The 14685-nt window shown below is 39.7% G+C and overlaps 1 protein-coding gene across 2 annotated transcripts in view; it reads left to right on the top strand.

Annotated features, from left to right (window-relative positions):
- Positions 1-14685, top strand: part of MYLK4 (myosin light chain kinase family member 4) — an 84298-nt gene that overhangs the window by 11909 nt on the left and 57704 nt on the right. Inside the window, exon 2 of one of the 2 annotated variants that reach the window (XM_052780418.1) lies at positions 3524-3782. In XM_052780418.1, the coding sequence (XP_052636378.1) occupies positions 3524-3782 (259 nt within the window). Of the gene's footprint in view, positions 1-3523; positions 3783-9626; positions 9838-14685 lie in introns of those variants that run through there. The other variant, XM_052780429.1, reaches the window with a different exon arrangement.

Raw genomic sequence — 14685 nt, 5'->3', positions numbered from 1 at the left:
AACCTACCTGGGACGTGCAGTATCTCTGTGGTCTCCCAGGCCGCGATTCCAGGGCAGCGTAGGGTTGTCCCCGTCGGCTTTGTGGCGTGCAGGTTTCTAGCCGGCTCGCTGCCTCAGTGGGGTTGTGCAGCCGAGCCTGGGGAAGGGGTGGGAGAAGAGCAAGGCCGCACCGGCCCTGCTCAAATGGCCTGAAGTGCTCTGGACCTGCTTCGGGGCCACGCTGACCAGTATTGTCAAGGTCTGTGTATTTGGGGGTCCATTTGGTCATTCTTTGAAATACGTGAAAACTTCATTCTCAGTTGAAGAGCTACCAATAAATTCTTTTTCTTTCTTTCTTTCTTTTTTTAAATAAAGAAAATACAGCTCTTGTATTATGCAGAATGCAGAGCAGGTTCTATTTGAAAGAAAAGCATAGTAAGTGGTACCATTAGCATCCCAATTTACCACCTGAACTTGACCCACTGGTAATTCTTTCCACATTACATCTTCTTTTCTTTCTTAAATTATATATTTAGGTTTAATTATATACTGTTACATAATCGTTCCCAGCTTGTAAAATTCAGGTCAGTCTAATGTCAAGATGTATTAGGAGGTAAACAAGTCAGGCTACTGGCTAATGGTACAAGTCCCCAGGCTTAAATTTTGAAAATGGCTGGTTTGCAAATGGCCAATGGGTCAGAAATAAAGTCTTTGTTTGAACTGAAGATGGAGGCCAAAGGACTGCATTTTGAGCAAAGTGCTTTACGGCCCATCATGTAAACCTAGTTCTGGCTGAAGGGGTTATGATCTAAAAACAGATGGTGAAAGAAAAAGGGGTTGTTTGTGGGTTCTTTTTGGCTGTTAACCTATTTGCCTGCCCATTTCTATTTCTAATCTGTTTTATAAACATTTACTGTGTTGTTTATATTTTTATTGTGCAAATTTGTTTATTTTCTGCTATTGGGCAGAAAAAGCAGTAGAACTGTAGGTATATACCTCCTGTGCATACAGCTAGGCAAGTTTCTGTGTTTTTATGATGTGTGTGTGGATTCTGCGTATGTAAGTGAAGATGTGGTTCATGAAGCAAGCTGTTTTGCTTAAAGTGAGAGAGAGATTGGGTTGCTGAAGATGACGCAGAAGAAAGTATCTTCCAGGCCAAAGTTGGGGGACGTAACTGATCCTACTTTGCGGAAAATAGAGCTCAATACCCATTTGAACATTTTTTTTTTTCCTTTTCCTTCTAATAAGGTGGAAGGCCATAGCCTCCCATTGCTCAGTGGCACATGACCAGGGTGGGATTGCTTCTCTGGGACTGTGGAGGAGGCACTTGCAAACAAATTTCTCTGTGTACCCCTCAGAAACTTTCCGTTGTTTAGCTTATTGTTTCAGAGATATATTAAGGTAATAATGGGGGAGAGGGCAATCACATTTGGATTCAATCCTAGTCTCTGCTTGGTAACAGAACCCAGTAATGCCTTTGGGCTTGCCATCCCATTAATGTTTTCCCAGATAACTGACCCATTGGTCAGCTTGAAGGAACAACATGTACTTTCAGTAGGACATGTCATTCTCATTAGATGGATGGCCACATTTGGTGATCATAACCTAGAGGATGATGTGCTCTTGGAAGAACTATGGAGAGCCTGAATTAACTTTCCTTGGTTGCAGTCATATCAGGCCAGAAGTAGTCTTCACAGCCAAGTAGCTCTAAAACACTGTGGGATTTGAGTAGCTGGAGACATGGAGGCAGCGGTAGGGCATCTGGAAAAAATCTGTTTTTTCTGACAGCTTTGGAGTATGTTGCATCACCCCTTGATGTGGAGTAGATCAAAGGATCTGTAGAATAATGGCTCAAAGGTTAGACTGAGGCCTTGTGGTATGTCACCTGCAATTGTCAGTGCATTTAGGAAAACTCAAGAACCTGCTCTTGAGAAATGGGGGAAGAAAATCTCGTAAAGTGTCCTTTCACCTGAAGGGGATGGAAAGGGATGCCAGAGCTATGAAAGCTGGTGATGGAGGCTAGAAGAAGCAGACCTGGCATTTTTACATATCGGGTGCACGACTTCTTCAGATGATGAATGTCTTACAGTCCCATGCTGGTGTCCCTGCATCTCATATTAACAGCATGCTCTAGGGCTGCAATAACATGGTAGCAGGAATCTCTATGGAAGGCTTATTTGCAAGCTGCAAGCTTGCACTGTCCTTTGCTATTCATCATCTATAAACGTCACCACTAACAAGCCGCCTCCTGTGTCACATGTGATAGCATGTGGCATCTTTCACTTCTGGGAAGAGTTTGGAGGGCTAACTATGGGCAGTGCAGTTAGTTGATGTAGGTATACATCTAATCTGTTGCCTGTGCACAGATGTGGAGTCAAAACACAGTGAGGAACGTTTTTTGTTGGAAGGTATTTGGGTAAAGATAACTGATTTAATTTGGTCTCTGGTTGTACACAGAAAGCTGTTTCTCTGTGCTGCTAATGACTGTAAGGTTGTATATACATTCTTAATTATGCCATATAGTTTATGGTATTTATGCAAGTTAAAATGAAAACCATAAGCTGTATAATGAGATTGACCAGATTCAGCTTTCTAGAGCTAAAGCATTAGCACTGTGCTTTTGTAGCTTTGCTTGCAGTACAGTGAAGGAACGGTTGCAATAATAACAATGAAAATGTTTTTGTCCTCTATTTCCTGGATCTACACAGAGTTGCTAAGTGAAATTTTAGAGTAGTTTCTCTTACTCTTTTAAAATTAGTTGTGCATAAAGGATGTATTTTCCAAGTGTAACCAAGTTATTACTTGCAGTGGGGGGAACCCACCATGTTGCTGTGGAATAAAAGCCCTTCTACAGAGAATAAATCAAAACTAACAGCTTGACTTGCAATAACTTTCCAGCCAGTCTTACCATTAGACAAGCCTTGATGGTCCTACATCATGTAAGTACTAGGCACATAGTGAGGGCGTACAGTGTAAAGGAACCCATCTGAGGACTGTGCTCTTCTGCAGCCTTCAATAGAGGGCCCGAAATCACCACCATTTTGGCAATTACCTATTTCTGTGGTATAGGATAGTGGGAAGAGAGGGAAGGACTGTGTTCAGGCCTAAACCACTTTGTTTAATATCTAAAATCCTAATGAACTTAATAATAGGGTCCCCGCATGTCAACTTGCTGGAACTGCAACAGAGAGAAGGAGAACACATTGAGCAACAGGGAACCACTGAAATGGTTAAAAAGTGGGCAGTGATCCATAAGCAAGGTCTGCAAGCAACAGCAATGTGTATTGATTTGACAGAGCTAAAGAGTTTCTATGAACAAATTAAATTACATTGGTCTTGTAGTCTGCTTGAATTGTCTGGTGTTGAATGTAGATGGGTAGGTAGAATGGCATCTGCGAACAGCTAGTGTTGTTAACTCTGTGTATTGGTTCAGAGACTATAAAGGAGAGAAAGCTGAAATATAAAGTATTGTAACAACGGCAGTTGTCTAAGCTAAAATGCATAAATAACACTGATGTCTCTTATTTGTCTTTCATTTGTACAGCCAAGAGGGAGGAGAAATCAGAAGTTATGAATGTTCACTGGTTTACGAATCTAAGATGGAGAGGAAAACAGACAGTAAATTAACTGGGCATAGTATGAAGCTACTTAAGATTAACAGGCTGGAAGAGATCAACACACGATACAACAGCAACAGACTGGAAAAAACAGCCTTTTTTCAGAGCATGGAAAAAATGGAGAGGACTAGACGCTTTCAGGAAAAAAAATTCAGTGAATCAGATCCTGGAACAGAAGATGAAAAGGTAACTAACTAACTGCATACTTAATTTTGTCTTCCCAAAGCACTGTTCCTTTCTTCTTTCAGCTAGTTAAAGAGTTTACTATGTGTGTTTCCCAGTAGAGTTGAATTTTTCATTATCATCTGTGAAAATGTATTGCAGCTGTGAGAGACTGGTCAGCATCTTTTAATTTTTTGGATTCATAGAAGCAAGCACGTGTGTTTTTATTCTGGGGTTTATTTACAGCTGGACTCATATTCAGAAGTTGTAAAGAAGTTATATGGTTCCACAGCTCTTCAAAATCAGAAGGTAAACAGATTTTGTTGGATTCATGTTTTGAAAGCATTTCACGTATCGTTACAGCTCTGGACTTAGTGGGGACCGAATGAATCTCATGGAAAGAGCAGATTTCCCAGAGGAACTAATGCAGCTTTGTCCTTTGGTTCCCATTAACTGGGGAGCAGGGCATGCCGTGCTTGCAGGGCCAAGTGTTGTCCAGTGTAGCTCTGTGCTGCACCTGTCTCCAGTAAGAATGCTCCTGGGCATCGTAGTATGGGGTCTCTGGCAGGAAAATGATTCTGTGATCAGCCAAAATGTGTTTAGAAATAGCAACACATTTCCTTGTATTATGCTCTTTCTATGAGATAGTCTAGAGGAACCAGTATTTTTATTGACACATCATTTAGACAAGAACTGAGAAAATCTGCTTGCAGTAGGGCAATGAGAAATTAATTTTAAACACCAGTTTGTGAATAGACTTGAAAAATTTGCGCTGTGGCTGTTTGTGTGCTGATTGTGCTGGTATGGTAGAGCAGTTTTTCAAGTATTCTGAATATTTTTGTGTTCAGATGATACCCTGGAACATTGGTGTAAAGTAAATTTCACAATGTTTTCATTTGTATTCACAACTCAAGAAGTTGAATTTTTGACATTTCTTAATCTGCTGGGTCACTTTTGTACAAAATTATTCCAGTCTTCAGTAAGCTACTACAATTTTTACTTTGTAGAGAAAAGAAAATGATCTGTATATTAAAACAAAGAAAGCATGGCTCATAAAAGTAGGATGTGTTTATTTTAGAGAGTTTCATTTAGTGTTACAGTGAAAATGAGAATTAAAAAACTAAATCTGGGTGTTCGGGTTTTGGAGGATGCTATTGACTCTTTTAAGATAGTTCTCTTCCAGTGTGAAAATCGCAATGCAAGTGAGAAAGTAAAAACTGCTGTTGCTGCCATAAGGCCCTTTCTCTGAGTTTTGTCTCTTTAGGGTCAGGAAGAAGGCTATGAGAGCTGCTTTGCCTGTGTTAATGTATCTTAGTTTGAGGATGAATTGCAGATAGTAGCTGAGGTGGTGGGATTTTTCCCCACTTTTTGCTGCAAAATCTCTAACCCATTGCCTTGATGTTTGCTTCTTACGTCGTCTACTGGTTGGAACTGGCTCTTTGTTAAGAGTGCTGTAAGAAAAGACAGGGAGAGTTTGGAGGTGCAGTAGGGGAGAAAGGAATACATTTAGAAGATGAACAGCTGGTGGCTAGTTGCAAGCTGGAGGAATAGCTCAGTATTCCCATTTTAGCTCATCAGTCTCCTGGGGACAAGACTTCAAAGGTGAAAGGCAGTCCCACTGAACTCTGGTAATATACCTCACTGGAGTGAGGTTTCCAGAAACATCAACATTAGTTATATTTCTCCTAAGCTTTTAAAACTTAACTTTCGCACATTTTTTTTTAGGAATTTCTCAGTGGGATACAGAATTGGGACCTAGCTGTGCTGTTAATGTTGATGAAAGGAAAACCAAGACCTTCCTTTGAAAGGTCTTAGCTTGGTCTCCTTGCCTGACGAGCAGTTATATTGTACTGATCAGAATCGGAAGGAAAGAAGATTGTGCTCACAGGAAGTCCAGTAAACTTCGCTCAGGTGTATGCATTTACATGTGTATGCTTGTGGGCATACATACGTAATTTCTGTGGATGAAGCCCTGCTCACTTTGAAAGCAGTGACAAAACATCTATTCACTTCAATGGGAGTGGGGTACAACTCAAGAGACCATCTAGAAGAGTGGTGAAAGTGTGTACTTGCTGGAAGAAATAATGCTGTCTGAAACTGATTATAATTATAGAAGAAAATGATCCCCTTCCTCAAAACAACTATTTTTCTAGATGTACTTTTTATAAAATAAGCAAACATAATTTTCATCTTTCAGTACAGTATATTCTTGTAAAAACAAAAACCTAATTAAAAAAAATACTTTCAGAACCATTAAAATACAACTGTGGAAAGCAAACCCAGCGATTGTTGACCATCAGTTATGAATAATGAATGACTTTACAGTGTGATGTACGTCTTGGTGCTGTCAAGAAGCTGTGGGGTTGCTGTCCTCTAGATGGCACTCTTTGCCACACCAGCTCTCCTCTGCGACCATTTTGCTCTTGAAAAGAATGACTCAAAAAACCTCATGACAAAACTGCTCTTTACCTGTTTTACATGTGTTTTGTTCAGAATGTCCTCTTGTCCCCCTTTGTACAGGTGGCAGCATGTGTCTTTGTGTCTCAGCTAAGTTCTGTCTTCAGGAATGAACACAAAGTTTTGCTTCAGGTTATACATTAACAAGTGAAAGACATTTTGTTTTGTAGGAATGGTTTTCATGTGTGAGTACCAGATTAAAGAAAGAATAAAAGTCCACATCTGTCCTTGACCCATTGCACTGAATATCCACACCAAAGGGTTGTGCTGGTCCAAGGCAGGGGATGTCACAGGGTAGGAACAAGCAGGTGTGAGAAGGTAAAACCACCTCTCTTGACAACAGCACCACCTTATGCAAAGGTAAATTGATGTGAAGCTACCATGCAATTTACCCAGCTGCATTAGCTCCCAATGAGCTTTCTCTTGGAGGTGTAAGCATTGTGAAGGATGTTTAGCTAGAGCTCAGATACAGCTGAGCTATTGTGCGTAATGCATTACTTGCTGTCCACTGAGCAGTGGCAACTGATTGTTTGCACGCTTACAGTCTGCTGCAAAATGGAAAGAAAAGGCATTGGTAAAATTCATTGATTTAAATGTTTCTTTTACTATGATTTTACCTAACATTTCCAGAGTTGTACTCTAGTAATTTGCTGCAGTTCAGTTCATAAGCTGAGATGTATTCAATTAGTTAAACCACAGTCTTAGGTACCAGAATGGAATTTCTCCCATTATTAGTGAACATAAATGTGAATCCTAACATTTGCTAAAAAATGTGACTTTGTCATTTGCAACTTATTGTTGTGTAAGCAATAACCTCTAGTAGCTCTACTGCCCTTGCTGTGCTCCTTGAAAGAACAGAAGTGGCAAGAAGCAGAGCTGTTCTTTCCTTACTGCCGTATTTCAGGGCTTCTTAGTCCTGCTCTTTTAAGGAAACAATAGTTTAATAAGGATTAAACCTTCCACTAGTTAGTTTTATTTGAATAGATAGTTGCTATGCCAGTTCATTTTGAAGTTCTGGAGACATTTGGAATACTATGAATTCAGGAAAGGTGTTTGTTTTCTTGATTTTTTAAAATTTTTTTATTTTTTTTTACAAAGGTGGAAAAAATACTTCTCATTGGTATTTTGTTTCTTGAGTTGCCAATACAATTTTCCATGCAAAAGTATCCCTTTGATGATATTCTGAAAACAGTTTAAGGACTAACTTAAATATTCAGCCCAGCTGGATATACTCAATATTTGGTGTTCAGTTAAGCTAGGCCCGGGGATGGCTAATTGTCCTCTAATCCCTTGTCTCCAGTCAGAATGTGATCAGCCTTGTCTCCTTTGAGCCTTCCTTCTCCCCCTTGACCACCACCACAATTTCTCTAGCAGTTACTTTCTCTGCAGCCTCTGTGTTGGAAACGACCATGGTGGTAACGATACCTCTGCAAGTTCCTTTTTCCAGAGGAGTCCAGAGTCATGGCAGTATTTTGAACAGGATAAAAAATGATCACTGTTGCATAATTAACCCCCAACATTTTTTCTCTGCCCCCAAACTCTATTCAAGATATTGAGCTAAATATTTTGACAGAAACGTATTTCTTGTTTTAGAATTTTAACCAAGATCGACTCTTTAACAAAATCCTGCAAGTGATTCTGTACATTTGCAGTGAGACTTCTTAACTAATGAAGAAGAGCTCAAAATCCTCAAGGCTTTCTTCAGCCTTGAAATCAAAGCACCACATCTAAAGCTTGGCTTGGTATGGTCAGAAAAGTGTAAGTGGACTTCAGCCAAGTTTGGGCCCAGTTTTTTTTACCAACCTCCTTTTCAGCTTGCTTGAAATGCTGTCATCAGGCATCGTGTTGCCAGCCTCAGCCTGGTGCAGCTTTACAGAGTATCCTTTCTGCAGTGCACTCTTCAGGTCCCAAGTTCACAGCACTCTATTATCTTGTGGCATTGTGTGTGATTCCATGATTTCAGGCAGCTTTGTTTTAATGCTCCCAGTTCCCATGCTTGTGAGAATATATGTTTGTCTTGCTCAGAAAGAAAGAGAGGAGTATCAAGGTTTCCCAACTGAAAAAAAAACACAACTAAACCCACCCTCCCCAACATAACAACTACATAATAACTCAAAATGTGACTTGAGAGTGCTCTGAAGTCTCAGAAGCCAGAAGTTGACTAAGAAAAGGACAACAGTCACTATAATTTTTTAATCTCTTGACTTTTTTTCAAATGATGTAATTTTTGTTGTTTAATTTGTGAGTTTTTAGTACTTGAGATTTTCGGGACTCATATTTCTCCACAGCCAGGGGGAGCGTTCTAAATTCTTTGCTTTTCACTTCTGATCAGATAAATACACAAGCAGAGAAGAAGTGGCACCATTTCTTCTTACTCCTTCATCTTCCACAATGACTGTTAGTGTGCTGTAATTATGGGCACCTGTTGCACAAAAGATGTATAGTCCTTATATATAAGGATTCCTTCCTTATGTATAGACCCAAGACCTTATGTAATGGTCTTTCACAATACTTATCTATATCCTTATATATAAGAAAATAAACCATGGCACGCTTTGTTCCTCGGATTTTTAGTTTTCTATCTCTAGAAGTAAAATAGCTTCCCATGGCTTATAATGGAGCTGGTAGCAGGATTTTTGATTAAAGTTGCTTACCATTTCCAGTTTTAAGATCCTGTTTTCAGTTGTTTAAAAATTTCCCAGGTTTTGGCTACTCAAGCCAAAATTTTCCATGCAGAATTTGAATCTCAAAATTCAGCAGAAGCAGTGTATCTGTTTCTGGAAGTTTTAGGGGAAAGAAGATACCTTGATGCTATTGAGAGTCTCACATCCATGTGGTTGAAATGATCAGGTGCCTGCATCCTTTGGATCAAGGACTTGATGGCTGGCAGGTGAGCAGATGCTGGATATGAGATTGGGAGACAGCTAGGAGCTGCTTTCTGCATGGTGGTGGTTTAGGTATGGGAGCAAAGTACATAGACTGCAAACACAGGAACAGGAGGGACTGCAGACAGTAAAGCCATGGCATTTCAAACTGACCTTCCTGTGCATATGCACCATGACACATTTTAAGTGATTGTCTTGAATTTTGCTCTTTAGGTTTTGGGGGATTTTTTTTTCCATTTCTTGCCTATTAGAAGGGGAAAAAAAGATGACCAGTGGCCTGAACTGCTAACTGCAAACGGGTTGCACTAACAGTTTGCTTTCATTTGAGAAGTTCTGGGATGTCAGAGTAATTGCCTTTCAAGTCCGTGCAATACACATCTCATGTAGATCCCTGCACCTGTTTCATGCTTGTCAGTATGCCATCACTTCTTTATAGGTTAAGGGAATGTGTTGAAGTGTGAGATGGGATCCTGCTGTGTGTCCAAGCCTTGTCTAGCTAGGTGGTACTTACAGAGCTGGGGAGGGTTTTGAGGGTGCCTGCCAAATTGCATCTGCTAGAGAAGGAGAACCAAGTTAATCAGCTGATTAAAAATAAAGGGATGGATCTGCCCCTTCAAAGAAATGCTGCCTGGATTGCAGGTAGTTTCTGCCTTTTGGCTTCATATCTCTGGCACACCTTGTGGACTGTGTTAAGCTGTGGAAGAAAGAGAGAGATCCCTGCATCTGGAAATGCACAGGTAGTAGATGTACTTTTAATAAGTTAGATATATTTCACTGATCAGTATTGATATTGTTTAACTGGATGAATGCTGCTTGTGTTCGGATGTAACCAATTAAACCTATCTGTTTTTTCATGGAGCAGCACATACTGCTCTCTTTTACGAGAGTCTATCTGACAGTAAATCCTAGACAGTTGATGTGCTTTTCGTGAAGGTGCATTTCTGCCCTTGCTGTCAGAGTGCTTTGTCTTGCCATTAAAACATGATGCATCCTCTAGTGACCTCTACTGGGTGCAGTACAAGGGACTGCCTCAGGGTTGCCTGCCCTCTTTGGCCACGGTGGGAGCAAGGGTGCTAGGCCTTCTTGTTGTGGAACTTGGAGATCCCCAGTAAGGCTCATGCCCGTTATTTTCCTGTTGTTGTCAAGTGAATGTAGCATTTTCTCCCCAAAGAAGTAGCATCACTAGTTATTACATCACTAGATGTTGCAGTCAAAGACAGTATGTATGTTTGCTGTGATTTCCCAGAAAGCAATACAATGCAGTGATGACCTGTCATGTTTTAACTCAAGAGCTTTTAGAAGAATTCTTAACAGGAAATATTGTTTAAACAAAAGAAATATGTAAGTTTAGAAAGGCAAAAAGGAAGATACTTGTTCTAAAGCAGCTCCAAGGATGTACATTACCAGATTGCTTAAGATTTTAATTAGTTTGCTGCAAATTAAATTATTCTTTCTTTCTGTGAAGAGATCCACTCGTGGAATCTCAAAACTGATTTAATGTCTAAAGTTCGAGATCTGATAATCTGCAAGCTCACACTTGCATATTTTTCTAGTACTATTAGCCAAAAGAGCCATGACGTAGTGTGTGGATATATAATGGAATTTTTCACACATTGTGTGAGAAGCTTGCAGGACAGTGATAAGGAGAGTAATTGAAATATTGCTACACATATCAGCACTCAAGATTAGTAAGATTCATAAAGAAATTGGAGAAAGCAAAATAAAAAGTGTAGAATTCTTTGTATACTCTTCCATGATGACCTGAGAAACTTATTATATGAATGTCCTCTAATCCATCAGAAAAATTGTTCTTTCAGAAATCTGTACTAATATTTTTCTCAGTAAAAGCAAACCAACCAGATTTTATTAAGGTTTTTGATGCTCTTTCCATTTATACTGATTCTGCTTCTATTACATATATGCATGGATAGACAGAAAGAAAAGAAGGACTAAGGGGACACTCAGAAAGTAGAAACATGTTAGAAATGTCTTTATCCATGTTGTTAATTAATTTGGTAGTGTCAGTTACTGAATGATGGTTTGTTTTTTTTTAAACATTCACTTTTAAGTAATGACCTTTAAGTCCATTCTTTAGCCAACTTGATAGAAGATGGAGAACTAGCTGTTCAGTACCATTCTGTCAAGGAGAATATTGTCCCTGATGTGCAGCTCTGTTGAATCTAAAGTTCAGTCACATTCAATTACTGAAACCGCTAATAGTGTAGAATTGTGTGTTTCATGCAAGACAGTCAAACAGGAGTGGTAAAGAGAAGATAATTAATAGACATGTAGAAGACATACCAGCACTCTGTCTTTATAGATGGTGGTTTTCTGTATATTCACTGGCAAATAAAAAAAATCAAGTATGTGTTTGGTGGTTTTCATTTTGTCTCTGATGCAGTCTGAAGCTGTTACTGCACTCACAGATGAGCTTGAAAAAAGATCCACTTTTATGTTTATGCCTACCTCACTAAGATTTTGCATTTTTTCTTGGATGAATTGTAGTTTGTACAGAAAAAGAACTGTTGTGTTTTTATTGTGCTTCTACTGTTTTGCTACTGTCAATTTATTTTCCAGTTTTTAAGACCTAAGGCCAGTGTATTAAATGGTATTTGTTAGCAAGAGAACTATATCCATCTCATTGCGAAGAAAACAGATTTTAAAATACCCTGTGTTAAGACTAGCAAAGATGGCTTTCTAGTCCTTGTCTGCACTAAAGTATTTTTTTCCTGAATTTCGCATAAGCCAGTGACTGTCAGAGCTCTTTGCCAGTTTTGTTGCACATGTCATGAACTCACTTTTTAAATTGAAAAAATGTCAGACATTTGGTTTTTGATTGCTCTGCATATAATTTATATTTGTTCTTTTGAGTTAAAAGTTCTCTCATGAAGTGCAGGTTTCCCAGGCTCTCTTGTAAGTCCTCATACATAGAAAGGTGGCATGGACTCAGAAGTATTTCAAGAGCAGGGCAAGTGTCCTTGCCAGGGACTGGCAGTAGGGCTGTGCTTGTGCAGGGACTCCTGGATAATCTGAATCCTTAGCTTTGGGAGGAAATGAGCCAACAGCAGCCTGAGACTGAGATTGCCGTGTCATCTGAGGACCCCATAGCATGTCCATTCCAGACTCATCCTTCCCCCTCTCCTTCTAGAAAGTATTGTTGTCAACTGCAAGTAAACCATTCCTACAGCTCCCTTGTTCCTCTGCGTGCTGATATGTGTCCTGTGGCTCTCAGACCTGTGAAGGTTTGGACACGTGGCTGGTGTGATCAGAAAGGCTGGTGATCTCTGCCAGAGTTTGTATTTGAGAATGGTACTTCCTTGAACTCCTGAAGTGAGGAAAGAAGGGGGATGGGATCTAAAGAGCTCTATGGCTCTTGCTCACTTTTCTGTGGTTCTGGAGAAAATGTGTTTAGCTTCCTAAGGGAGTGTGAGGGAACAGTGCTACCCTTTGGTCATGATGCTCCTTCCTCAAAGGAGTGTTAATTGAGAAAGAAAATTTAGAGCTGTAACAAGTAACTTTCAGTAAATCCATTTCCTTTCTGTATGTGATACTACAGCAGAATACTACTGCCAGTGGCAGATAACTGTACTTTTGGTAAGCCTGTATCTGTTCAGTGGGTTATAAAGGGCCTTTGGTAATAATTGTGTGTGGTGTTATGAGCAAGCAGAGACCCTAACTGAGATTGAGTGAGGCACAGTACAGGGTGGATCCACTCCACAGAATTCATTGTCTGAACAGCTGGATAAGGGAGAAGTCAAATGAGAAACAGGTATAGAGATGGACGAAGAGTCTCCTCAGGTCATGCTCTCAGTCAGTGACATCCGTACAGAGACATCTGTAATATGGAAATGAAATTGCTGACTCTCTGTCTAGTATCCTCTTTACATAGCTATATGCCGAGATCGGAGGGAAGGTGTTCCTCCAAACCCTCAGCCTACTGGATCCCAGCCATTTCATGAATGCTGATTACTTTGCAAAGGTCCTGCACGCTATTTGGTCCAGGATCTAAAATTTAAAAAATCTGCAGCAGCTTCTACTTGTTTTCTTTATTTTTCTGGTGTCTGTTTACATGCAATTCACTCCTTCCTCCCCCAGTTCATGCTCCTTGGTTTTTATTTAGATCCTATGAATACTGTGGTGAGAGGTTTATCATAACCTTTAGAATATGTGACTGTTAAAACATCTGAAAATCAGATAAGTTTTGATACAGCAAATGCATAGATATTTATTTCAGTGTAAAAAATGTTGAATCTTGTCTGTCTTCCATTAAAAACTCCTCTTTGACCTTAGATGCGTGGCTTAGCAAAGAATTCTTTTGCCCATGATCATTCAAAGGTGTCTTGTTACAAGTTACCTACCCAGCCAATTTGTAATATACACGGACGTGCAGGGAGATACGTCCAAACTGTCCGTGTGACCTTTCTCTTCTGGCACCCTTGTGCAATGTCTTGTGGACACGTTTAGCAGAGGTCACGGTGCAGTAAAAGTGACTTTCCAGTGCTGAGCACAGCATGAGGATTCCAAACAAGGGCCCTTACATAGGAGAGGTCTCATTTCTGTCACCTCGAACAGAAACCTCACGTGTAATGAACATTTTGAGGAGTTGAGGATCTTCATTTTTCCCCTTATATGGACAATCCAGTGTAATTCCTGGTGTTTGCTGAAAATGGTTTATTTTTCACTCCGGAGTTAAACAAATCCCTTAATTGCTTATATTGAAAACATAACTGGTTTTTAGGCACACATTATATAGTATATAAGGGAGGATTTTTTTTAAGTACTATGTAGTCAAGTACTTTTAAGTGCTTGATTGACATTTACAAATGGAATTCCTGAGAGAGATGAAAATGAGGCTCTATAATATGACCTTATGCTAAAGAAAGCACACAGGATGTTGTTATAATACATGTAAAGGAGAAGAGTTATTTTTCCGTAGTTCCCTGTCTTCAAGGCTAACTAAGCAGACATATTGGTGCACAAGATCTCCCTAACTCCACGCCTGGACTAAATAGTGATGGAGCAGATACGTGGGCATATAGGTTTAATTTCAGATATGACCCTATCTAGTTGTGAGCCTGTCTAGTTGACCTCATATCTTAAATAGTGACTGTACTTGAAGACGATAGGAGAAAATTACAGCCTTTTATCGTAACTATTGGCAGTGAGACAACAAGGTGCAGGACGATTTTCTGTTGACCTTTGACGATGCCACAGCCCTTAATATCATCATTACATTTTAAAGGACATGTTCACCAAGAGAATTGTTGCTTTTGTCAAACCAAACACTTCCTGCTGTCTTTCTGAAATTTGTGGTAGACCCATGTTTGGTAGTTCTAAATCTGGAGAAATTGCCTAAAGCCTCTTGGTCCTTCATGTTTTAGACCATGCCAGAGGCATCCTAGGTCTTGTATTTATACCTACCCTATGTATTTCTTCCAACTCATATGTTAACAGGGCTTTATTATGGTTTCATAAGAAACCTGTTCTATAAGAATAGAACTGTACAGTATGGAAAAGTAGCTTGCTGGTGAGGACATCTAAAGAATTGCGGGGTCTAAACGTAAGTCCATATAGCACCACTAAAA

This window comes from Harpia harpyja, chromosome 1 (genome assembly GCF_026419915.1).
Source record: "Harpia harpyja isolate bHarHar1 chromosome 1, bHarHar1 primary haplotype, whole genome shotgun sequence".
NCBI classification, from domain to species: Eukaryota; Metazoa; Chordata; class Aves; order Accipitriformes; family Accipitridae; genus Harpia; species Harpia harpyja.
Note: the sequence above shows the minus strand (reverse complement) of the source record. Positions and strands in the feature narration are given on the sequence as shown.